The 25,198-nt window shown below is 37.4% G+C and overlaps 1 protein-coding gene across 1 annotated transcript in view; it reads left to right on the top strand.

The window, feature by feature from the left end:
* SAV1 (salvador family WW domain containing protein 1) overlaps positions 1–25,198 on the top strand; it is a 38,323-nt gene that overhangs the window by 5,221 nt on the left and 7,904 nt on the right. The window contains exons 2-3 of the mRNA XM_054447635.2: positions 1,130–1,573; positions 21,733–22,003. Coding sequence (XP_054303610.2) covers positions 1,130–1,573; positions 21,733–22,003 — 715 coding nt within the window. The remainder of the gene's footprint in view (positions 1–1,129; positions 1,574–21,732; positions 22,004–25,198) is intronic.

Below are 25,198 nucleotides of genomic sequence, written 5' to 3'. Positions count from 1 at the left end.
TTAAGTGATAGCTTGCTGTTCGCTACAAATAAAGTTTATCAGACATTACTTGAAATCGTGAATTATGTTTGTCACACTTTTTTTATTATACTTTAAGTTCTGGGGCACATGTGTAGAACGTGCAGTTTTGTTAATGTTTGTCACAGTTAAGCAAATAACTTTTGATCTACTTTGTTTTGTTGTCGTTACATCAAGTGTTGAGCCTTATTTATTCAGATATTTGTTTCTGTCCAGTGTTAGTTTCTGAAGCTTATTAATATGAGTGTCTCCAATATTGTTTACTTGATGAATAATAAGAGGGTCTCCACATTCAGGTTTTTTCTTGTTTTAAAGGTATTTGCTTTCTAACTAGGAATGTCTTAAGCTGTTTTCAAGTTTCGTGTTTAAAAGTACTGTATCCTAAAAGCTACTGTTCTATTATCTACTATTTTGAATTATAATTACATAGTTTCAGGCTTGGTTTTTTTGAGCCAGTTCTACATTTGTGTGCTTCTTTGAAATGAGAGCTTTTTATTTTCAATTTTCATACATAAATTTTTGGCTTTCTAGCTTTTGATTACTGTGCTAGTGCTAGGTAATTCCAAGAGAAGAAAGAGCTACTAATTTTTTAATTTTTAAAGGAATCCACTTTTACATATTTGTGAGTAGCATTAAGTTCTGTTTTATTTTTGAAATTGTGTTTGCTTCAAAAAGGATTTTTGGCAGTTTCTAAAATGAAGTCAGAACAACAAAATAAACTACTGGCTTAATTAACTAGAAACTATCAATTTGTTAGATTGTTTCCTATTTTTATACATTAATTCATGAGCATTTCATTAATGTGTAGTTCATAGTTAAGATTATTGTCATTTTATCATATTATGTATGGTAGTATGCAGAATACATTTCATTCTAGCTGAGCTTTTACGCATAGCACATTAATGTAAGTTATATAAATTCATTTGATTGGGAAAATATTAATCTTCTTCAATTTAAAATGCCCAAGTACCATCCTAAACCAAAATTTAAAATTGTGTTTTCTTAAGTTGACTGACATTTTGATTTTGGGGTGGTAGACATAAATGAACAACTTTCGAAACTTTTGTTACTTACTGATGAAAGGGTAATTTTATCCTTTGTTGTATTGTAGATCTTATGCCTTCATTCATCCGGCATGGTCCAACAATTCCAAGACGAACTGATATCTGTCTTCCAGATTCAAGCCCTAATGCCTTTTCAACTTCTGGAGATGGAGTAGTTTCAAGAAACCAGAGTTTCCTTAGAACTCCAATTCAAAGAACACCTCATGAAATAATGAGAAGAGAAAGCAACAGATTATCTGCACCTTCTTATCTTGCCAGAAGTCTAGCAGATGTCCCTAGAGAGTATGGTTCTTCTCAGTCATTTGTAACGGAAGTTAGTTTTGCTGTTGAAAATGGAGACTCTGGTTCCCGATATTATTATTCAGACAATTTTTTTGATGGTCAGAGAAAGCGGCCACTTGGAGATCGTGCACGTGAAGACTACAGATATTATGAATACAACCATGATCTCTTCCAAAGAATGCCACAGAATCAGGGGAGGCATGCTTCAGGTAGCTTAACATTATAAATAATGTAGTAGTTTGTATTTGTTGACATGTCAATTAAAAAGATGTTCTTTTCTAGATTTTCTTGGGACATGAACAAATACTACTAGCGAAATATTTTTCCACTTTGCTCGTCCTGCTTTAAGCCTGTGTGCAAATAGTTGTTAATCTACACTGAATGGAAGAGTCCTTGTGACCATTTATTTTATTAACTCATATTATATAATCTTGGTACTTATCCCAAGGCTGTCTAGACTCTTAATGCTGTGACCCTTGAAAACCTAGAGAATTTAATGTCTCCAGTTGGGCTGAATTTAGGTTTAGGTTTGGTAGAATAGTGGGAAGGGTAAGTCTTCAGAGACACTTGACTGAGTCTTCAGACACTTGACAAACTTGGGAAAGGAAAGAAGAATAGGAACAACTGGGCATGCTCAGTGATACCCTGAGCAACCGCATTACTTCGCTAGATCCTGCACTTTTTCTCTGAACAAAAAGTAGTTCAAGAATTATTTCCTGAGTTGATCAAAAAGACTTATTGTCATATGGTTAATTGTGTGTTGAGCATGTCTTTTTATTATTTTTGTAACAGACAAAAAATATTACCATATAATTTAAGAAAAGAAGGTAATTTCCGTATCTCCTGAGTTGGAGATACTTCTGAAAGGAGCAGAAGAGATTGGAGAAATGTACAGTTCTACTTTATTCCTGAAGTCCTGGTTTTACCAGATAAAATGAAGTGAGATGAAAATTCAACTTTCTTGTCCGATTGTTTTTTTCTACCAAGTTATAGACTTTAAATTTTGGCAGGATAAAAATAAAATGTGAGACAGATTTACTTTTTGGCTCACATAACTTCAAATAAGGCGACTTAAAAATGGTTGGAGCATTAGTATTTTGACTGTAGAAAAAATTTATTCATTTAGTATTAACTGTTTATGTGTCTAGCGTTTTCCTTGGGTCTGTTGGTCTCTGCTTTCTGGTACCTTATTTGTGAGAACAAAACCAATCTATACACAATGGTCACAGAACAATTGATACACTTTGTGATACTAACTGTAAGTGCAACAAGGGAATCAGAAGAGAGGTGAGTATAGGCTGGAATACTTAAAAGAGATGATTCATGGAAGAGGTAGGACTTGGAGTGAGCCTTGAGCTTGGCCTTTGGATTAACAGGGGCCAGAAGAAGGACATTTTACGTGGAAAATTGGGAATAGCACAATGAAAACAGAGTAGGCATGGTTTAAATATAAGGAACAGTGTAGTTCTGCCTGGTTTGAAGAAATAAGATGTAAGGTCGAGTGGAGATTTGTGGTTTAACAATAGGCTTAGATTTGAGTCGAGTGGAAGCTCTTGCACATTTCGGAAAGACAGTGATTTTATGAAAGCAGTGTTTAAAGATTAGTTTTGTACTAGAATTAAGGGTAGATTGCTAGAGAAAAGAGGATTGCAGGTACCAGTGGGTACCAGTGGCAATAGGAAAAGGCAAATCTAGGACGCTTTTGAAGGAAACATGAGAATTAGAGTTCAGGAGAAAGCAGATCACTTAAGTTTTAAAAAATAATGTGGCATATTTGGTAAGAACAACTTATTTTATGAAAGCTGACATCAGTCTCACTGGAACATTGAAGAGGAGAGGTTTTTCTAGGCATGTGGAAATGCAGTAAGAGGCATGGGTAAAAGCACCTTTTAGTTTTTAAAGAATTAGGTTAAAGAATTAGCTGCATGCTTGAGTGTTTATTTTGGTTATTTCTGATATGCAGTTCTGAACCTCAGGAATAATTTGTTATCTAACTAAAATAGTAAGTTTTAAAAATAAAGCTGATTTATATTTTCTTCTAGAATAATAACTGCTTATTACAGGATATTTGCAAAATGCAGAAACGTAAAGGCAAAGTACCTGTCTACCAGAGATCCTCTTAGTATGTTATTTTCTTCATCTTTTTCCATGTCAAATCCTTTTTTTACATGGATGTGATTATATAATATTTTGTACAGTTTTCTGTTCTTTTTACTTGAACGATTTTCTTCATGTTGTATACTTTTTATGAGTGGTTAATGACTGCATAATCTTCCATTTGGTGCATATTCAGTGGTTAATGAAGACTTGACCTATACTTCAGAAATTTGGAAAGAGAAGTGGGACATGCCCAAATTAATGGGACTTGGCCACTAACGGGGTTTGAAGGACAAAGGAGAGGGAAGAGTCAGATAGGATTAGCACAGCACATGACTGCCTAAGAGATGCTCACAAAAATAAATGGCTGAATGAGTGAATGAACCCAGCGGTTTTAAATCTGGAGGCTTAAGACAGTTTTTGGTACCTGAGGGAGAACAGAAATAGCTATGTTTACTGTTAATATAGAATATGTGTTATTTTTTGCATTCACCTTTCCCACCTATATTGCAGACGTCACTGATAGCTTGTAATACTTTTCTACCTGAGGTTTAAGTATGTAAATATGAAGAATTAATAACAAGTTAAACTCTTGTTTTGAAAATCTAATTTGCAAAATATAATTGAGGAAATACTATAAGAACTAAATCTCTACTGATCCTCTCTTAGGAGCAATTTGACATAATTTTTGTAAGTTTAAAGACAGACTTTATAACAACTTTCCAGTCACAACTTCAAAATAAAGTACAAGTTAATTGCATACATTTTCAGATTCAAGTATGTCATTAAAAAAATAAGATTTCAGGCTGGGCACAGTGGCTTACGCCTGTAATCCCAGCACTTTGGGAGGCCAAGGCGGGTGGATCACAAGGTCAGGAGATTGAGGCCATCCTGGCTAACACGGTGAAACCTTGTCTCTACTAAAAATACAAAAAATTAGCCGGGCGTGTTGGCGGGTGCCTGTAGTCCCAGCTACTCGGGCGGCTGAGGCTGGACAATGGCATGAACCCGGGAGGCGGAGCTTGCAGTGAGCTGAGATCGCACCACTGCACTCCAGCCTGGGCGACAGAGTGAGACTCCGTCTCAAAAAAAAAATAAATAAATAAATAAAAAACAAGACTTCAAAACACTGATGAAAGAAATTGAAGAGCACGAAAACAAATGGAACGACATCCCATGCTCATGGGTCAGAAGAATTAACATCATTAAAATGACCATATTGCTCAAAGTAATCTACAGATTCAATGCTATCCCTATTAAAATACCAGTCATTTTTCACAGAAATAAAAGAAAACAATCCTAAAATTTCCACAGAACCAACAAGGAGCCCAAATACCCAAAGTAATCCTGAGCAAACGGAACAAAGCTAGAAGCATCACACTACCTGTCTTTGAAACATATTATAAGGCTTTATAAGGCTATAGTAACCACAATAACATGGTATTGGTAAAGAAAGACACACATAGACCAGTGGAACAAAATAAATAATGCAGAAATAAATCCACATATTTGCAGCCAACTGATTTTTTACAAAAGCACCAAGAACGTACATTGGGAAAAGGACACTTTCTTCAACAAATGATGCTGGGAAAATTGGATATCCACATGCAGAAGAATGAAATCTGACCCTTGTCTCACCATATGCAAATTCAACTCGAGATGGATTAAATACTTAAGACCTGAAATTATAAAACTACTAGAAGAAAATGTAGGGGAAGCACTTCAGGACATCGATCTAACAAAGATTTTATGGCTAAGACCTCAAAAGCACAGGCAACGAAAACAGAAATAGACATATGGGACTGTATTAAACCAAAAGGCCTCTGCACAGTAAACGAAACAACAGAATGAAGAAACAACGTATTGAATAGGAGAAAGTGTTTGCAAAAGATTCAGCCAGCAAGGGACTAATTAATATCCAGAATATGCAAGGAAGCCAACAGTAAGAAAAACAACCCCATTAACAAGTGGGCAAAGGACGTGAATAGACGTTTCTGAAAAGAAGACATACAAATGGCCAAAAGGTATGTGAAAAAATGTGCAACATCACTAATCATCAAGGAAAGGTAAGTGAAAACCACAGTGAGGTGTCTTACCCCAGTCAGAATGGCTATTGTTAAAAAGAAAAAAATATGTTACTGGTGAGAGTGTGAAGAAAAGGCAACTGTTACAGACTGTTGGTGGGAATGTTACAATAATTATGACAGGCACTATGAAAAACAGTTTGGAAATTTCTCAGAAAACCGAAAACAGAACTACCATATGATCCAGCAGTTCCACTACTTGGTATCTATCTAAAGGAAAAGAAATCAGTATATCAAAGAAATACCTGCACTCCATGTTTATCATGTCATTTGCAGCAGCTTGAATGGAACTGGAGGTCATTACGTTAAGGGAAATCAGGCACAGAAAGACAAGTGTCTCATGTTCTTACTCACATGTGGGAGCGAAACACATTGATTTCATGGAGATAGAAAGTAGAATGATAGCAGAGGTTGGGAAGGATGGGAGGGGAGGTAAAGAGAGGTGGGTTAATGGGTCCAAACATACAGTTAGATGGAATAAGTTCTAAGGTTTGATAGCAGAGTAGGGTGATTACAGTTAACATTTTGAAATAGCTAAAAGAGAGGACTTGAAATGTTCCCAGCACATAGAAATGATAAATACTCAAGGTGATGGATACCCTAAATACCCTGACTTGATTATTTCATACTCCGTACATGTATCAAAATATCACATGTACCCCATAAACATGTGTGCAAATATTATGTATCCAAAAAATGCTATAAAACAGTGTTACCACCTGACTGGGCTCTTGTCTGCTGTCCAGATAGAACAGAACACTGAGACAGCAGATACTGTAAAGAAGAAAGAGTTTAATTATTGCAAGGCAGCTGAGTAAGGAGGATGGGAAATGTTTCTCAGAGTCATCACCGCAAGACTTGAGAAGCTAAGATTTTTAAAGATGATTTGGCAGGCAGGGGGCTGGGGGATGGGTGCTGGTGATTGGACTGGGATGAGATCATAGGGTTGTCAATGCTGTCTTCATGTGCTGACTCAGTTGCTGGGAAATTGGGGAGTCACAGGACCAGGTTAGTTCCTTGGTTGAGTTCATGGAACACTGGTCCATTTGGTGTCAATTGGTCCACTTGTAGGCAAAGTCTGAAAAATATTTCGAAGACCAGTCTTAGGTTTTACAGTAGTGTTTGTGACTGCCAGTTACTATGGAAAGAAAGCTGGGAAAAAATGGCAGGTTACTGTTTAAACCTATAGCTTAGCAGAAAAGTTTGCAGGAGGTGAGATCACCAGTGATCAAAGTGGCCTGGCCTGTTTGGCCAGTCCAAATTCTGGAAACCATCAAGGGGGTCTGTGTGATCTAGGATCATTGTTTTCTTGTTCTTCTATTTTCTGTTTTGAGACAGAATCTTGCTCTGTTGCCCAGGCTGTAGTGCAGTAGCGTGATCACAGCTCACTGCAGCCTCGACCTCTCGGGCTCAAGCCATCCTCCCACCTCAGCCTCCTGAGTAGCTGGGACTACAGGCATGCACCACCATACCTGGCTGTATTTTTAGTAGAGACTGAATTTCACAGTGTAGCCCAGGCTGGTCAAACTCCCAAGCTCAAGCAATCTGCCTGCCTTTGCCTCCCAAAGTGCTGGAATTACAGGCATGTGCCACAGCACCTAGTCTGGATTATTGTTCTTTAAAAGAAACAAGTTCGTTAATCTTATGGGCAGCCTGCCCAGGGACTGCCACAGGAAGATAATTATTAGTGACTGCCATTTGTTGAAATGAGTTTGCAAGCAATCATACATGGAGGTGGAAAAAGAGAGAAGGAAAATATTTTATCAAAATTCAGGCCCCTACTGTAATTTTAATCTTGAGGGTGTTTTTAATTTTATGAGGGAGGTTTCAGCAGGAGTCAGCAAGCTACACCCATAGGCCAGATAGACTTGCCTCCTGCAATAAAATAGTTTTATTGGAACACACATACACTGAAATAAGATTTGATTTCATGGAATAGCCAAGACCTTGTTTTAATGATACAGTAGACTTCTGCCTTCGAAATCTTATCCCAGGCTCTTATATCAGATTGCGTTACGTTTAAAGAAGGTTGCAGGTAGTTGAAGAATCTCGGGTAATAAGGTATCTCTCCCAACCAAAAAAAAAAAGAAATTCTTTACAGCAGTTGATACACTGCTTGAGAGCTTGAGAGACTTCATTTGATAAGATTAATTTTTATCAGGACAATATAGATTTAATGTTTTACCTTGTAGAAAAAAGTAGTACTTGTTTTGAAGGAATCTCTAAAGTTGCACGGAAAGATTAATAACCAATTACATGCCAAACAGAAAAGCGTAATAACTGCCTTTTCCAGAAGGGAAAAATCTGAATATGAGACAGTAGCTGAAAGTTTCTTGAATTCACCTTGAGAAGACTTAAAACATATTTTTAGGATTTATGCTGAATAAGGTTCAAGGAATTTGAATGAATAGAAAGGAGAAAGTAAGTTTGTAGGAGGATAGGATAGGGATGTGCGATAGATTTATTTTCAGAAACATTCAATTTTGATTGTCATAAGCATAAAAAGGTTGGAAAATTTGTTTTGTAATGACTTAATGGCAATAGTAATTCCTGTCAATTAGTTACTAGATTTTCAGGAAACACCTTGTGTCAAGGGTTAAATTCAGCTTATTGTATTTAGTAGAAGCACAAAAACAAGTTGTATAATCTCAGAAAGTTTTAGAGCCTAGAAAGTTCTACGTTTAGCTGTAGAACTTTCAGATTAGAAAATTTGACCTTTAATGTTCTTGGCCACATACCAGTCACGCACTTACTGTATGTGCCAAAGGAAGGAATCCTGCTGTTAACAGGAAGTCTTTAGTTGGAATACTAAAGGCAGATTGAATTCCTTTGTTTTGTGCTTAAATTTTAGTTCTGTCTTGAAAACATTTTTAAATGTTTAAAGATGACTAAAGAAATCAGGATACAAAAATCAAACTGAAAAGTGTGGGCTTTATCAAGAAATACTGGATTTGCAATTACTCGGGTAATGTGTAAATATTTGTGTAACCAGAATCTTTTGAGGAGGGATTGATAATCTTTAGAGACACCACCTTTTCTGTATTTATTTTGCAGAGGAAGAGAGAAAGCATTTGGTTGGGTTTAATACTTAGATCTTTTTATCAATGTCTTGATTATAACACACGCTAATAATGTGTAGTATCCATTACTAGGGACCCTGTGGAACTGTATTAGAGCTCTAGATCCATTTTATTCTCTGTAGCCACTACAAAATTTGGAAATCGGCCTATTTGAGTTTTATTCATAATGGTAGATCTCATAAATATCTGCCTGGTTGTATGAGATTAAATTTTTGGCACATCTACTGATAGCTGAGAGAGAAAATAATACTTTATCTGTGTCTTCGACTAAGTCATATGTTTAGTGTATGAATGTTTTACTTTGTATTAATAGAAGGTGTTTGTGCAGTTAATTCCTGCAAATAGAAGCTGTTTTGAGGATTAATTATGAATCCAGTTTATTACTTTCAAGGACTACTTGAAATTACGGAAAGCTAATTTTGTTCTTGTCACTCAGAAACTGAAGTTATCATTTTTTCCCACTGATTTGGTTCAAAATTGGTGGCTTGCTTACTAGCGGTAGTCATATTTTTCTTTGAAGAATAAATAACAATTGATCTTTTGTTGCTGAGATTACATGGTTAGTAACAGGTTTGTCATTTGACCTTATACCACTTGTGTGACCCCTGGTAAAATAATTCACTTGAACCTCTTTTCTCATCTGTAAATTGGTGGTAATACTACCTCCTAGAGCAGTTTTGGCTATGAAATAAGACATATGGAAAGGGCTGGGGATAGAACACACATCCATAACTGTTTGCACATGTCCTTTGTAAGAGTGAGTGTTTCCCAGCACTTTGGGAGGCCGAGGCAGGAGGATCACAAGGTCAGGAGTTCGAGACCTGCCTGACCAACATGGTGAAACCCCGTCTCTACTAAAAATACAAAAATTAGCTGGGCATGGTGGCATGTGCCTGTAATCCCAGCCACTCAGGAGGCTGAGGCAGGAGAATCGCTTGAACCCAGGAACCCGCGGAGTGGAGGGTGCAGTGAGCCAAGATTGCGCCACTGCACTCCAGCATGGGTGACAGAGCGAGACTCCATCTCAAAAAAAAAAAAAAAAAAGTGAGTGTTTTGTGTTCTGTGCTTTTCCCACATACTTAGGATGTTGGTTATTGAAGTTTGAGCTTTCTGGCTGAACTCATACTGGAGGAATGATGTATTAGAGCTTGATATAGCTTTTTTATTTTTTAATCTTCTGGATCTGTTTTGGTAATGCTTTATACTTTAGACCAGTGGTTTGCATTGTTTTGTACTGTACATTTATCACAATAGATTTTGTAAAATTTTCCCAAATAATAATTTGAGAAAAATATATCACACATTGTGCTTTCAGAAAGTACAGCTGGGGCCCGGCGTGGTGGCTCACGCCTGTAATCCCAGCACTTTGGGAGGCTGAGGCGGTGGATCACAAGGTCAGGAGATGGAGACCATCCTGGCTAACATGGTGAAACCCTGTCTCTACTAAAAATACAAAAAATTAGCCGGGCGTGGTGGCGGGCGCCTGTAGTCCCAGCTACTCGGGAGGCTGAGGCAGGAGAATGGCATGAATCCGGGAGGCGGAGCTTGCAGTGAGCCGAGATCGCACCACTGCACTCCAGCCTGGGTGACAGAGCGAGACTCCGTCTCAAAAAAAAGAAAAAAAAAAAAAAAAGTACAATTGGGGTATGTTTTGAAATTATGGCTTTACAGGGCATTGGGGTTTTTTAATAGCATTGGTAAAGCTGATGTGCCTATTTGCAACTTTTTGGGTACTTCATGGCTCCTTTATCAAATTGTCAGGCTTTAAAAATGAGAGTTTTTACAGAGAGGTCTTTGTGCTTCCTTTAAATATGAATTGCAAATTTATAGTCAGATATGGCTTTTGGTACCTAATGTTGTTTAAATGTAAAAGTACATGTGGTTCTAGATTTAGGCAAGTTCAGTACATATATGGAAATATGGGTTTTCTTAATAGATGAAATTGCCACAGACTTTTAATACTCTCTAAACCTGTATAGTGTTTGTTTTTGTTTTTGAGACGGAGTTTCGCTTTTGTTGCCCAGGCTGTAGTGCAATGGCACGATCTTGGCTCACCGCAACCTCCGCCTCCTGGGTTCAAGTGATTCTTCTGCCTTAGCCTCCCAAGTAGCTGGAATTACAGGCATGTGCCACCATGCCCGGCTAATTTTGTATTTTTAATATAGATGGGGTTTCTCCATGTTGGTCAGGCTGGTCTCAAACTCCCAACCTCAGGTGATCCACCCACCTCGGCCCCCCAGTGCTGGGATCACAGGCATGAGCCACCGCACCTGGCCCTTGTATTGTTTTTAATTACTATAAAGGCTTTTGTTTTTAGGCAGGGTGCAGTGGCTCACGCCTGTAATCCTAGCACTTTGGGAGGCCAAGACAGCCGGATCACCTAACGTCAGGAGTTGGAGACCAGCCTCACCAACACGGTGAAACCCCATCTCTACTAAAAATACAAAAAGTAGCCAGGCATGGTGGCAGTTTCCTGTAATCTCACCTACTCGGGAGGCTGAGGCAGGAGAATCGCTTGAACCTGGGAGATGGAGGTTGCAGTGAGCCGAGATTGCACCACTGCACTTTAGTGTGGGGGACGAGGCTAGACTCCATCTCAAAAAAAAAAAAAAAAGGCAGCTTTTGTTTTTAATAATGCAGTATTTAGAAATTTATTTCTGTTATATATTTCCTGAGGGAAGCTCTATTAGCCAAAATATTATGGCTTTTATAAGTAACTCAGTATAAAGACACTGAATTGACTATACATTAGAAAAAATTGTTATATTGTTATGCTTGGTTTTGGCTGTAAAGCATTTTTAACATAATGAACATATTAGAGTGTAAAGTAATTTTTTGTTTCTACAATGTGATATTAAAGTCATTTGCTGTGTACATGTGTTTCATACTTTGGCTTCTTTTCTGTTTAAATATTTTCTCTTTAAGTACTGAAGTTGCTTAAACTATACATATTAAACTTTCAATTGCAGTTTAATAGAAGCCTAAGGTCAGTTTCTCCAAAACGCTTATTTTGTTCTGTTTTATTGTCACCATCTTTTAAAAAATTATATGTTAGCTTTCTTTTGAAAGGGTACCAAACCAGGGTGATCTTTAGTCTATTTTTGTTTTTGTTCTTGCATCCTTTTTGCCAGAATACTTCATAGATAATGTTGTATACTTTCTATCACATAGGTTCCAGTGACATGTAATGACTGATTTGTCTGTGATGTTAAGATGCAGCCATGGGTACAGATGTCAGCTTAATTCATCCATCATGAAGTTCTCCATAAGCCTTTTATCTATTATTAGTTTTTGGCAGCCATTAATGATCATTGGCTAGCACTATTACAGGCATACCTCATTTTATTGTGCTTTGCTCTTGTGTTTCACAGATACTGTGTTTTTTACAAATTGAAGGTTTGTGGCAGTCCAACAGCACATGCTCATTTCATGTCTCTGTGTCACATCTTGGTAATTCTTGCAATATTTCAAACTTTTTTCATTTCTGCCTGTTATGGTGATCTGTGATCAGTGATTGCTCATGTTACTATTGTAATTGCTTTGGAGCATCACAAGGAATTGCACTTGTGTGCAAACTAAACTAAAATAAGAAGTGGAGCCTGATGATGTGACTACATTGCTGCTGGTCTCATGATAAAACTTGAACAGATGAGTTGCTTTTTATGGATGAGCAAAGAAAGTGGTTTCTTGAGATAGTAATATACTCTTGGTGAAGAAGCTGTAAATATTGTTGAAATGACTAATGATTTAGGATATTAAATAAATTTAGTTGATAAAGTAGCAGTGGAATTTGAGAGGATTGACGCCAATTTGAAAGAAATGCTACTGTGGGTAAAATGCTGTCAAACAGCATCACATGCTACAGAAAAATCTTTCATGAAAGTAAAAGTCCATTGATGGAGCAAACTTCATTGTCGTTTTTAAGAAATTGCCACAGCTACCCCAGCCTTCAAACACCACCAGCCTGATCAGTCAGCAGCCATCAATATGGAGATGGGATCCTCCACTAGCAAAAAGATGCTGTGAACTCACTAAAGGCTCAGATAATCATTAGCATTTTTTTAGCAATAAAATTTTTTTTATTAAGACTTGTAATTTTTTAAAGATATAATGTTATTGCACACTTAATAGACTACAGTATATTGTAAAATATAATTTTTTTTTTTTTTGAGATGGAGTCTCACTCTGTTGCCAGGTTGGAGTGCAGTGGTGCTATCTCGGCTCACTGCCACCCCCACTTCCCAGGTTCAAGCGATTCTGCTGCATCAGCCTCCCGAGTAGCTGGGACTACAAGTATGCGCCACCAGGCCCAGCTAATTTTTGTATTTTTAGTAGAGACAGGGTTTCACCATGTTGGCCAGGATGGTCTCGATCTCTTGACCTCATGATACACCTGCCTTGGCCTCCCAAAGTGCTGGGATTACAGGTGTGAGCCACCATGGCCGGCCGTAAAGATAAGATTTATATTCACTGGGAAACAAAAAAATTCACATAACTCACTTTATTGCAATATTCACATTATTGCAGTAATCTGGAACCAAACCTGAAATACTCCAAAGTATGTCTAAGTGTTGCAAATTTTGATACTTGAATTCTGTCATTTCTTCTTTATTAGTTGGAATATTATAATTAAGGACTTTATCAATTATTTGGTTGCTGTTCATGTAGGAAAGAAGGGTTAAATGCTAGATCTTTTCCTTTGTTTTTCAACAAACAAAGGAATCATTTATTTCAGAATCATTTATTTCAGAATGAAATAATAATAATAAATAATAATAATAATAAATAAAAATCATTTATTTCAGAATGATGAATTGATACCCTAGCCACCTACAAAAGTAACCATGAGCTCATGGATTTTTAATGCCAAGCTGTATTTGGATTTTATCATTTTTTAATTAATGTTCATTTTCTGTTCTAGGATTCATTCCAGAGTGTACTGCATTGCATTTCATTGTTGTATGTCTTTAGTCTTATTTAATCTATGCTAGTTTCTCAGTCTTTTGTTTTTTATGACCTTGACAGTTTTGAGGTGTACAGAATGTTTTGTAGATTGTACCTCAATTTCAATTCATTTTTTTTTTCAATTTCTTTTTTTTTAGACGTCTCCCTCTGTCACCCAGGCTGGAGTGCAGTGGTGCAATCTTGGCTCATTGCAACCTCTACCTCCCAGGTTCAAGCAATTCTCCTGCCTCAGCCTCCTGAATAGCTGGGATCACCGCCACGTGCCACCACGCGTGGCTAATTTTTGTATATTCAGTAGAGATGGAGTTTTGCCATGTTGGCCAGGCTGGTCTTGAACTCTTGACCTCAGGTGATACACCCGCCTTGGCCTCCCAAAGTGTTGGGATTATAAGCGTGAGCCACTGTGCCTGGCCTTTTTTTTTCAATTTCAAAAGTCTGATATTTTTCTCATGTTCCATATTATGTATTTTCCCTGACCCAGAAGCCATTTCTCCAAGATGAACTGGTAGATTTTGAGATTTTTATACTTAGTTTTAATTATTGGTGTGGTAATTCCTTTTGATGTTTAAATTGCTGCTTCTTTGGTGGCAGGAGCCCCCCTTCAGTGTTGGTTCCTTTTTATTTCTCTTTGCTTTCTAATGTGACTAGATGTTCCAGGCTCATATTGGGCATTTTCTGCCTCAGTCCTGTACTCAACCATTTATCTAAGGATCCCTGGTTCCTTTCGATGGGGAAGTACAGGGATTGCACGCTTGTACTCATTGCTATTTGGTGGATTAATGCTTGTAGACCTTTTCAATGGACATATATAGGAAATATGTTTTGTTGCTTTCTGGAAATAGAAATTCATTATGAGTTCATACTGTTGGCAGTTTAAAATTTCCAAGTTTTTACTTTTAGCTTTTTTAAAAAAAGTTTAATTGTGATAAAATACACATAACAAAATTTACCATCTTAACCATTTTTAAGTGTACAGTTTGTTGGCAGTAAGTACATTCACATTGAGCTACCTTCTTTTTGCCTTAGGTTTTTATTTTTTTCTCATACTGAAAATCTTGGTTCCTGTTGACAATTATATAACTGTTCATTTGCTTTATCTATAGCAAATGCTTTAAAAATACTATGATCGACAATATGATTACTGAATAAAACAGAAGATTTCTTTGTAGTTTATTTTTTAAATTTAGGATATTTCCTGATGAGAAAGTACAATTTATTGTGTTGAAAATTCTCTTTGGGCCGGGCACAGGGGCGCATGCCTGTAATCCTAGCACACTGGGAGGCCGTGATGGGAGGAATGCTTGAGTCTAAGGGTTTTGAGACCAGCCTGGGCAACATAGTGAGACCTTGTCTTTACAAAAAATAATAAATTAGCCAGGCTTGGTGGTGCATGCCCATAGTCACACCTACTCGGGAGGCTGAGGTGGGAGGATTGCTTGAGTCCAGGAGTTTGAGGCTGCAGTGAGCCGTAATTGTGCCACTGCACTCCAGCCTGGGTGACAGAGTGAGACCCTGTCTCAAAAATAAATAACAATAAATAAGTAATAAATAAAATTCACTTTGAATTATTTTTTCTGAAGTATGCTTTAGCTGCTTCATGTACTCTTAGATTTGTTTACTTCATTTTGTTTTCACTTTTTAGGGATTGCTTTTTCTAAATTTTGATTTAATTTTGTTTGGAAGTTATATAGGATATTTAAAAGGTTGCAAAATCAAAACGATAAAACAGAATACATTTAGAAAATTAATTCTACCCTTGTCCTTTTCCACCCCATTTCCTTTCTCCCCCTGTAAATACCCAATTTTATTAATTTTTGTTACATACTTCATTGCAACACTTTATGAAAAGATACAAATACATATATATGTAAAATATGGATTCATATTCTTCTCTTTCATATATATTGTGTTAGGTTTCTGTAGCTGTAAAACACATTACTCCCAAACTCATTGGCATAAAACAATAAACATGTATTATCTCAGTTTCTGTGGGTCAGGATTTTGGAAGCGGCTTAGCCGGGTCATTCTGACTCAGGATCTCTCATGAAGTTGCAGTTCACACACATGTCAGCTGGGGCTGCAGTTATCTGAAGGCTTCGCTCGGGCTGAAAGATCCATTTCTTTCTTTCTTTTTTTTTGGAAACATAGTCTCTCTCTGTCGCTCAGGCTTGAGTGCAGTGGCGCGCTCTCGGCTCACTGCAACCTCCATCTCCCAGGTTCAAGCATTCTCCTGCCTCAGCCTCCTGAGTAGCTGGGACTACAGGCATGTGCCGCCACGCCCAGCTAATTATTTGTAATTTTAGTAGAGATAGGGTTTTGTCATCTTGGCCAGGCTGGTCTCAAACTTCTGACATCAGGTGGTCCATCCACCTTGGCCTCCCAAAGTGCCGGAATTACAGGTGTGAGCCACTGCGCCCGGCCAAAAGATCCACTTCTAAGTTCACTCACAAGGCTGTTAGCAGGAGGCTTCAGTTCTGGCTGAAGGCCTCAATTCCTCACTCATGGGCGTCTCATGATATGGTATCTGGTTTCCCCCAGAGTTAGTGATGAGTGAGCAAGTAAGTACACTTGACCAAGGCAGCAGCTGCACGGTCTTTTATATCCTAATCTCAGAAGTCACACACCATCCTTTCTGCCATGAACTATTGGTCACACAGACAAGGGTGTGAATCCCAGGAGGACAGGGATAATTGGGGCCCAGGGTCACCTTACTGGCTGGCTACTACATATATGTATATATGGTGGTGTACTGTCCAGACTCTTTTTTCATGTAATACATCCCGAATATTATTCCAGGGCAATAAATAGAAATCATCTTCACTCATGTTTACAGCTATATAATATAGTACTCTGTTCTGTGCGTGTAATAGTGTAATCATCCAGTTTGCTGCTATTGGACATTTGGTTGATTTCTAGCCTTTTGCAACTATAGGTGTTGCTGCAGTGGCTAGCCTTATGCATATGCATTGTATGTTGTATTTAAATAAAAACAGTTTCTTAAACCACATGCCAATAACCTGTATTTATCCATACACTTACATATCCTTCTTTAGAATCTGAGTTTGAATTGAAGCATTTACCTTAATTTTAAAGTTTCTTCTAAATTACCTTTTGTCACTGGGGTCTGTTTCATTTGCCTTTCTTTAAAGGTAAACTTGATGTTTTCATTTTGCCTTAGTTTCCAGCCAACTGTAATTTCAAAAGCTCTTCAAAGTCAGCTGGGAACTTTTGACTAGTAAATGTTTTGCTCTGGCATGGTACTCCTTCACACCTCAATGGTCACCCAGTCTTTCTTATTTTGACCATTCTGAGATATTCTAAATTTGTCAGTTAGGGCCTTGGGTTGACTGGCAGTCTTCTGTTAACACACTAACTTTTCATTTAAATGCTGTATTCTTGTACCTTTCGGGGACAGGGATTCAAATTTATGTTAAAATTTTGTCTGGGGTGCAACTGTTACAAATAATGAGGATTAATAATAGTATGAACCACATACTGTCTTCCTAGGACTGTGTTAGAACATGCACCAGCAATGATAATACATCTGTATTTGCTGCCTAGTGGCTAACAAATTTACTCTCTTGATTGTAATAAACACCTTCGTTTCAGAACTAGTAAAATGTGGGAGTGAAAGAGGCAAAGTAAGTCCAAAAATCAAGGAAAATATTTATGCAGTTTCTGTCTCATTGATGTGTGTATCTCCTCCACTAATACCACACTGTCTTTATTACTGCAGCTTATTTATTTTAACACTTACTATGTGCTTTATTCTGTAGACACTGTTCTAGAGACTGGAGATGTATCTGTGAACAAAACAAAGATTCCTGTCCTAAGAATCTTCTTTGTGGGATTCTTGTAGGTAAATAAACAAACTAAAATTATATAATAAGTTGAAAGGTTAAAGTGCTTTTTAAAAAAGTAAAGCGGTAAGTAGAAGCTCAGCAGATGTAGATTGCCATAGTAAGAATAAGCTTCATTGAGACATTTGAGAAGAGGCTTGAAGAGGGTGAGAGTGAGCCAAGAGAATATCTGAAGGAAGAATGTTCTAGGGAGAATAAACAGCCAGTACCTGCCATGTTTGAGAACAGCATCCAGGAGGTGAGTGTAGCTGGAACAGAGTGAACTAGGGGTAAAAAAAAAATAGCAGCTTAAGTCAGAGAAGAAATGGAGGTCTGATCATCAGTAGGGCTTCATATTGAAAGTTATACAAGAGATAACTTTCATCAAGTAATGAGACAGTAAAGTTAACTTGTACCAAATATGAAGGAAAAAACTTACTGAGCTCAGCCAGTATCACCAACCTGTAGTGAACCAAATAAATACTTCCTGTTTTAAGCCACTGAGTTTTGGGGTGATTTGTTATACATATGCTATTAGTATTCTTTTTTTTTTTTTTTTTTCTGAGACGGAGTCTCGCTCCGTCGCCCAGGCTGGAGTGCAGTGGCGCAATCTCAGCTCACTGCAACCTCCACCTCCCGGATTCATGCCATTCTCCTGTCTCAGCCTCCCGAGTAGCTGGGACTACAGGCGCCCGCCACCACGCCTGGCTAATTTTTGTATTTTTAGTAGAGATGGGGTTTCACTGTGTTAGCCAGGATGGTCTCTATCTCCTGACCTCATGGTCTGCCCACCTCGGCCTCCCAAAGTGCTGGGATTACAGGCATGAGCCACCGTACCTGGACAACTATTAGTATTCTTGTGTGAGAATAAAATTATGCAGCCAGATTATTATTTTTAAAAATATTGTAAATTTAACTTTTTTCAAGTTACACAGTTCTGAGTATTAACATATGTATAGATTTCATGTAATGCCTGCATAATGAGAATATAGAACATTTCAAACACCCTTCAAAATTCCATTAGGTTGTCCTCTTATAGTCAACTCCTGTCCCTCACCTCCAGTTCCTAGCAATCACTGTTTTCTGTCCTAGTAGTTTTACGTTTGGAAGAATCTCATAAAAATGGAACTATACAATTTGTAGCCACTTGAGACTGGCTGCTTTCCCTCAGCATGATACTTCTGAGATTCATCTTTGAGATTCTTGCATGTACCAATAATTAGTTCCATTTTATTCCTGAGTAGATTTCACTGTACAATTGCACCACAGTTTGTTTATCCATTCTGTTAAAGGACATGTGTGTTGTTTCCACTTTGGGGCAAATATGAATACAGTCATTGTAAATATCCACAAATAGGATTTTGTGTGAAGATGACTTCTCATTTCTCTAGGGTAAATATTTGGGAATGGGATTGATGTAGCATATGAAACACATATGTTTAACTTTATAACAAATTGCTAAGCTGTTCTCCAGAGTGACTGTAGCATTTTGCATTCACACCAGCAGTGTATGGGCATTCCAATTGTTCTGTATCCACGTAAGAACTTGTATTGTCAGGTTTTGTTTGTGTTTTTTTGGCCATTTTCATAGACGTGTATTGTCATTTCATTATGGCTTTAATTTGCATTTCTCCCACGGCTAATTACGATCCTGAGCATTTTTTCTTGTGCTATTTACCATCAATATGTTGTCTTCAGTGAAGTGCCTGTTAAAAATTCTTACCCCCTTTTTTTTTAACTGGGTCGTTTTGTTTTCTTCTTCTGTTTTTGTTTTGAGAGAAGGAGTTTCACTCTGTTGCACAGACCGGAGTGCAGTAGCTGTTCACAGGCATGATGATAGTGTGCTACAGACCTGAAATCTTGGGCTCAAGTAGCCCTCTTACTCAGCTTCCTGAGTAGGTTGAACTACAGGTGCGTGTCACTGCACCAGGCTCAAGGTTGTTTTCTTAATGTTGAGTTTTGAGAGTTCTTTGTATATTCTAGGTCAAAGTTCTTTGGCTAATAATGTGATTTGCAAACATTTTCTCCCCATTTACAGCTTGATTTTCTTTCGCTTAGTGTCCTTCACAAGTGTTTTTAATCTTGACAGAGTTCAATTTAATCAGTATTTTTTCTTTATGAGTTGAACTTTCAGCATCATGGTAAAAAAAAGTACTCTTTGTCTAAACTAAACTCATGAAAATTTATTCTACTTTTTTCTTGTAAAAGCGTTATAGTTTTAAATTTAGATATATGATCTATTTTGAGTATATAAGGTGGGAGGTATAGGTTGTGATTAGGTTCTTTGCATATGGATGTCCAGTTGTTGCAACGTCATTTGTTGGAAAAACTAACCTTTCCCCACTATTGCCCTTTCACCTTTATAAAAAAAATCAGTTGGCCATGTCTGTGTGGGTGTGCTTCTGGATTCTCTGTTCGGTTCCATTTATCTATTTGTCTGTTCTTCTGACAATACCATACTGTCTTGATTACTGTAGCTTTATAGTAAGCCTTAAAAATCAGGTAGTGTGAGTCCTTCAACTTTATCCCTTTTTCAAAAAAATTGTTTTGGCTACTCTAGTTCTTTTGCCTTTCAGTATACATTTTAAAATCTGTTTGATATCTGTATCTACAAAAACTCCATGGAGTTTTTTTTTTTTTTTTTGAGACGGAGTTTCACTCTTGTCGCCCAAGATGGAGTGTAATGGCGTGTTCTCGGCTCACTGCAACCTCTGCTCTCAGGTTCAAGCAATTCTCCTGCCTCAGCCTCCTGAGTAGCTGGGATTACAGGCGTCTGCCACCACGCCCGGCTAATTTTTGTATTTTTAGTAGAGACGGGGTTTCACCATGTTGGTCAGGGTGGTCTCAAACTCCGGACCTCAGGTGATCCGCTCACCTCGGCCTCCCAAAGTGCTGAGATTACAGGCATGAGCCACCGTGCCCGGCCGAAATTTTTATTGGAATGACAGTAGTCTCGCTTTATCCATGGTTTTGCTTTCCACAGTTTCAGTTACCTCTGCAACTGCAGTCTGAAAATTGATGAATATGGTACAAGATCTTTTGAGAGAGAGAGATCACATTCACCCGGTTTTTATTATAATGTTATAATTGTTCAATTTTATTGTTGTTAATCCCTTACTGTGCCTAATTTATAAGTTAAACTTCATCATAGATACGTATGTATAGGAAAACACACAGCATACACAGGGTTAGGTACTATCTGCAGTTTCAGGCATCTACGGGGGGTTTTGGAATGGATCCCCCCATGGATAAGGGGGGACTCCTATAAAGATCATTTCAGGAGAATTGACATCTTAACTTTATGTTGAATCTTCCAGTCCATTAATGTGATAGGTTTTTTATTTCTTTCATCAGTGTTTTGTAGTTTTTAGCATATGGATCCTGCACAATTTTTTGGAGCTATTATAAATGATATTATCTCAATAACTTTTGTTTCCAATTATTATTTGTTAATATATAAATATTTAATTAATTTTTGTATGTTGACCTTAACCCTGCTACCTTAAGCTTACTTAATAATTCTAGGGCACAGCCAGATTACCTTTAAGAATTTATAACTGGGAATGGTTTTACAAGTTCATTTTTGCATTTTTTTTAAAGATGAAATGTCAAATCTTTAATCAGGGGAAATTTTCTTTTTCCCACTTTTCTTTTGGCAGTATACATACTTAAGTAGCTTTACTGCTACAGGTTGATTATCCCTTACCCCAAAATGCTTAGGACCAGAAGTGTTTGAGATTTTGGATTTTTTTTTATTTTGGAATATTTGTATATACATAATAAGATATCTTGGGAAGAGATCTCAAATCTGAACATGGAATTCATTTATATTTCATATATACCTTCTACACATAGCCTGAAGGTAATTTTACATAATATTTTAAATAGTTTTATGCATAAAACAAAGTTTTGACTGAATTTTGACTATGACTCATCACATAAGGTCAGGTGTGGAATTTTCTACTTGTGGCAACATGTCAGCTCTCGAAGTTTTGGATTTCGGAGCATTTCAAATTTCAGATTTTTGGATTAGGGATGCTCAACCCGTTGTTAAGTGTTTGGCCTGTTGATGGAAGCATCAGCCAAAAAACCCTCCACTAATTTCAAAGTCTAGTTCCTCCCCCTTTTTATAATTCCTTAATAGTAATACTGACTAGTTTTATGAAAACCATCATAATGGACATAATCATGAATTTAAATAGAAGAGTACAATCAGGATAGTTAATGTTGTGACTTTGCTAGCTGGCACATTTTTTGCATTGAATAATTGTTCTGTTTCTTATCATTTTCTCTTTCCCCATAGGTATTGGGAGAGTTGCTGCTACATCTTTAGGAAATTTGACTAACCATGGTTCTGAAGATTTACCCCTTCCTCCTGGCTGGTCTGTGGACTGGACAATGAGAGGGAGAAAATATTATATAGATCATAACACAAATACAACTCACTGGAGCCATCCTCTTGAGCGAGAAGGACTTCCTCCTGGATGGGAACGAGTTGAGTCATCCGAATTTGGAACCTATTATGTAGATCACACAAATAAGAAGGCCCAATACAGGCATCCCTGTGCTCCTAGGTACAGTATCAACTTTATTTTCAACTTTTTGTTTTGGGATTGTCTAATGTTAGATTTTGAACTCATATTTTCATCTAAGAGAAAAGCATCCTAAAGCTTGAGATTTGAAAGCCTTATATTTCAAAATTTACATTTTTCTCTGGACATACATTTAGTAATAAATGACTTTAATAAGTTAAAAAAAAACTTTTCTCTTTAAAAAAAACCTCAAAAACAAGATCATTGTTCTTATGATCAGATTCTGCTGTAGTAATGCCAGAATGTTTTTGTTATAGGTGTCCAGAAAATTAAATAATTAAAGCTTCTGCCTTCTTACACTTAAATTTTTACAAGTAATACAGACCTACCCCCTAAGTCAGAATGTACAATTGAAATATAACATTTTGCTGTTTATTATGTTTCAGACATGATTGTATGTTCTGTTTCTTGCTATTACTAGACAAGAAAGTGAAAATTGGGACTGAACAAAACATCCCATTTCTGTTTAATAAATATAGCCAGTAATTCTTTGTGCTATTTTGATTGATACTGGGCTGGGTAGATCTGCTTTGTTGCCAGACTTTTAGCCCTGTGCTGCCTGATAGCCAGTTGTCACGTGTGGCTGTTGAGCACTTGAATGTGATTAATATAGATTGAGATGTGTTGTAAGTGTAAATACACACTGGATTTCAAAGTACATAAAAGCTAGTATTAGTTTAGTAATGAAGTTGCAAATATTTCAAATTAACCACATTTGAGCTTCAAAAGCTGAGCCACAAGATTAAAAATGAGTAAAATATCCTCTGCATTTTGATAAATGTTGCTTAGTGTCATCTGGCATAATACAGTTTTTTGGTTATAGTGGACATTTGTATTTTCTTAGAACCATTAAAATAGTTATGAAAATGTGTTTTAGTATTATCAACTGGAAAACTAAGCTTTATCATTATTGTGGTGTTTTAGTTATTTTACATATTTGGATTAATTAATTCAACTTTGAAAATCTGTTTTTTCCCATGATTCCATGTAGTGGCACCCAATCAGTGTTTATTCAACTACTGAGGTCCTTTGAAAGAATCAAACCTGTGGTGTGGTCATCAGGTGGCAGTGATTGTTGCAGTCCAGATAACCAGATTTGAGAGTTTACTTTTCTGTTCATTGACGGTTTGGCTCTGTGTCCTCACCCAAATCTCATCTCAAATCGTAATCCCCATGTGTCAAGGGAGGAACCTGGTGGGAGGTGATTGAATCATGGGGGCCATTTCCCCCATGTTGTTCTGGTAGTGAGTTCTCACGAGATCTGATGGTTTAAAAGTGTGTGGCAGTTCCCCCTTCTCTGTCTCTCTCCTGCCACCATGTAAGATGAGCCTTGCTTCCCCTTCACCTTCTGCCATGATTTAAGTTTCCTGAGGCCTCCCAATTATGGAACTGTGGGTCGATTAAACCTCTTTTCTTTATAAATTACCCAGTTTCAGGTAATTCTTTATAGCATTGTGAAAATAAACTAATGCAATCATCATTAACCTTATGTTATTACAGAATTTTAATAGTTTTTAAAAGCAATTTCATAATTAATTAATTTACTTCTCTCAGCAACTTGGTAGAATTTGAACAAGAGAGAATAAACGCTGCCCTTAAGCTCACATATGTAGTATTAATAGTTGTCTGGTTGTCTATCTTAGGCCAATCCTTATACAGAATTCTTGACTTACATTAGGTCATTTAATCCTGAGAACAACCACCTGTGGTATGAATTTATTATTCCACTTTTACAAGTATGGAGGCTGAGGCTTAGGGATAGGAGGAGTTTTGCTTACATTTACATAGTTTGTAAGTATTAAAGCTGAGGTTCAAATCCAGGCGTACCTGACTTCAAAGTCCCAATTCTTCTTCACCCCCAGTTGTACTATCAAAGAACATTTTCCTTTGAACCTATTTAGGAAAGAAGAGTTGAAGATAGAATTCAGTTCCATTTGCATATTGATCTTTTAAAATTGTTAACCACAGCATAATCTAACCTTATTTTAATCCCAGTTTAGTAAACAGTGACCTTTTCTAATATACACATGCATGTTTTTCTCCCCATTGTTATATATACACCACATTTTCTTTTTTTTCTCCCTAACTTTTATTTTAGATTCAGGGGTACATGTGCAAGTTTGTTACATGGGTAAATTGCATGGCTTGGGGATTTGGTACAGATTATTTTATCACCCGGGTAATAAGCATAGTATCTGATAGGTAGTTTTTCTTTTCTTTCTTTTTTTTTTTTTTTTTCCTGAGACGGAGTTTTCGCTTTTGTTGCCAAGGCTGGAGTGCAGTGGCGCGATCTCAGCTCACCTCAACCTCCGCCTGCCAGGTTCAAGCAATTCTCCTGCCTCAACCTCCCGAGTAGCTGGGATTACAGGCATGCGTCATGAAGCCTGGCTAAGTTTTGTATTTTTAGTAGAGACGGGGTTTCTCCATGCTGGCCAGGCTGGTCTCGAACTCCCGACCTCAGGTGCTTCGCCTGCCTCGGCCTCCCAAAGTGCTAGGATTACAGGTGTGAGCCACCACGCCCGTAGGTAGTTTTTCAATCCTCATGCTTCTCCTATCCTCTGCCCACAAGTAGGCCTATGTTTATTGTTCCCTTCTTTGTGTCCATGTGTACTCAATGTTTAGCTCCTATCAACATGTGGTATTAGTTTTCTCTTCCTGCATTAATTCACTTAGGATAATGGCCTCCGTTCCATCAGTGTTGCTGCAGAGGACATGCTCCTGTTCTTTTTTATGGCTGGGTAGTATTCCATGGTGTCTGCATACCACATTTTCTTTATTCAGCCCACCATTGATGGGCATTTAGGTTGATACCGTATCTTTGCTGTTGTGAATAGTGCTGCAATTAACATGTGCACACATATTTCTTTATGGTAGAATGATTTCTATTCCTTTGTAGAAATAGTCCCAGTAATGGGACTGCTGGATTGAATGGTAGTTCTAAGTTCTTTGAGAAATCTCCCAACTGCTTTCCACTGTGACTGAACTAATTTATATTCCCACCAGCAGTGTATAAGCATTCACTTTTCTTTGCAACCATACCAGCATCTGTTATTTTTTGATTTTTTAATAATAGCCATTCTGACTGATGTGGAATGGTGTTTATTTCATTGTGGTTTTGATTTGCATTTCTCTAATAAGCAGTGATGTTGAGCATTTTTTCATATGCTTGTTGGCCAC

Source organism: Pongo pygmaeus, chromosome 15, assembly GCF_028885625.2.
Source record: "Pongo pygmaeus isolate AG05252 chromosome 15, NHGRI_mPonPyg2-v2.0_pri, whole genome shotgun sequence".
In the NCBI taxonomy this organism is placed as follows: Eukaryota; Metazoa; Chordata; class Mammalia; order Primates; family Hominidae; genus Pongo; species Pongo pygmaeus.
Note: the sequence above shows the minus strand (reverse complement) of the source record. Positions and strands in the feature narration are given on the sequence as shown.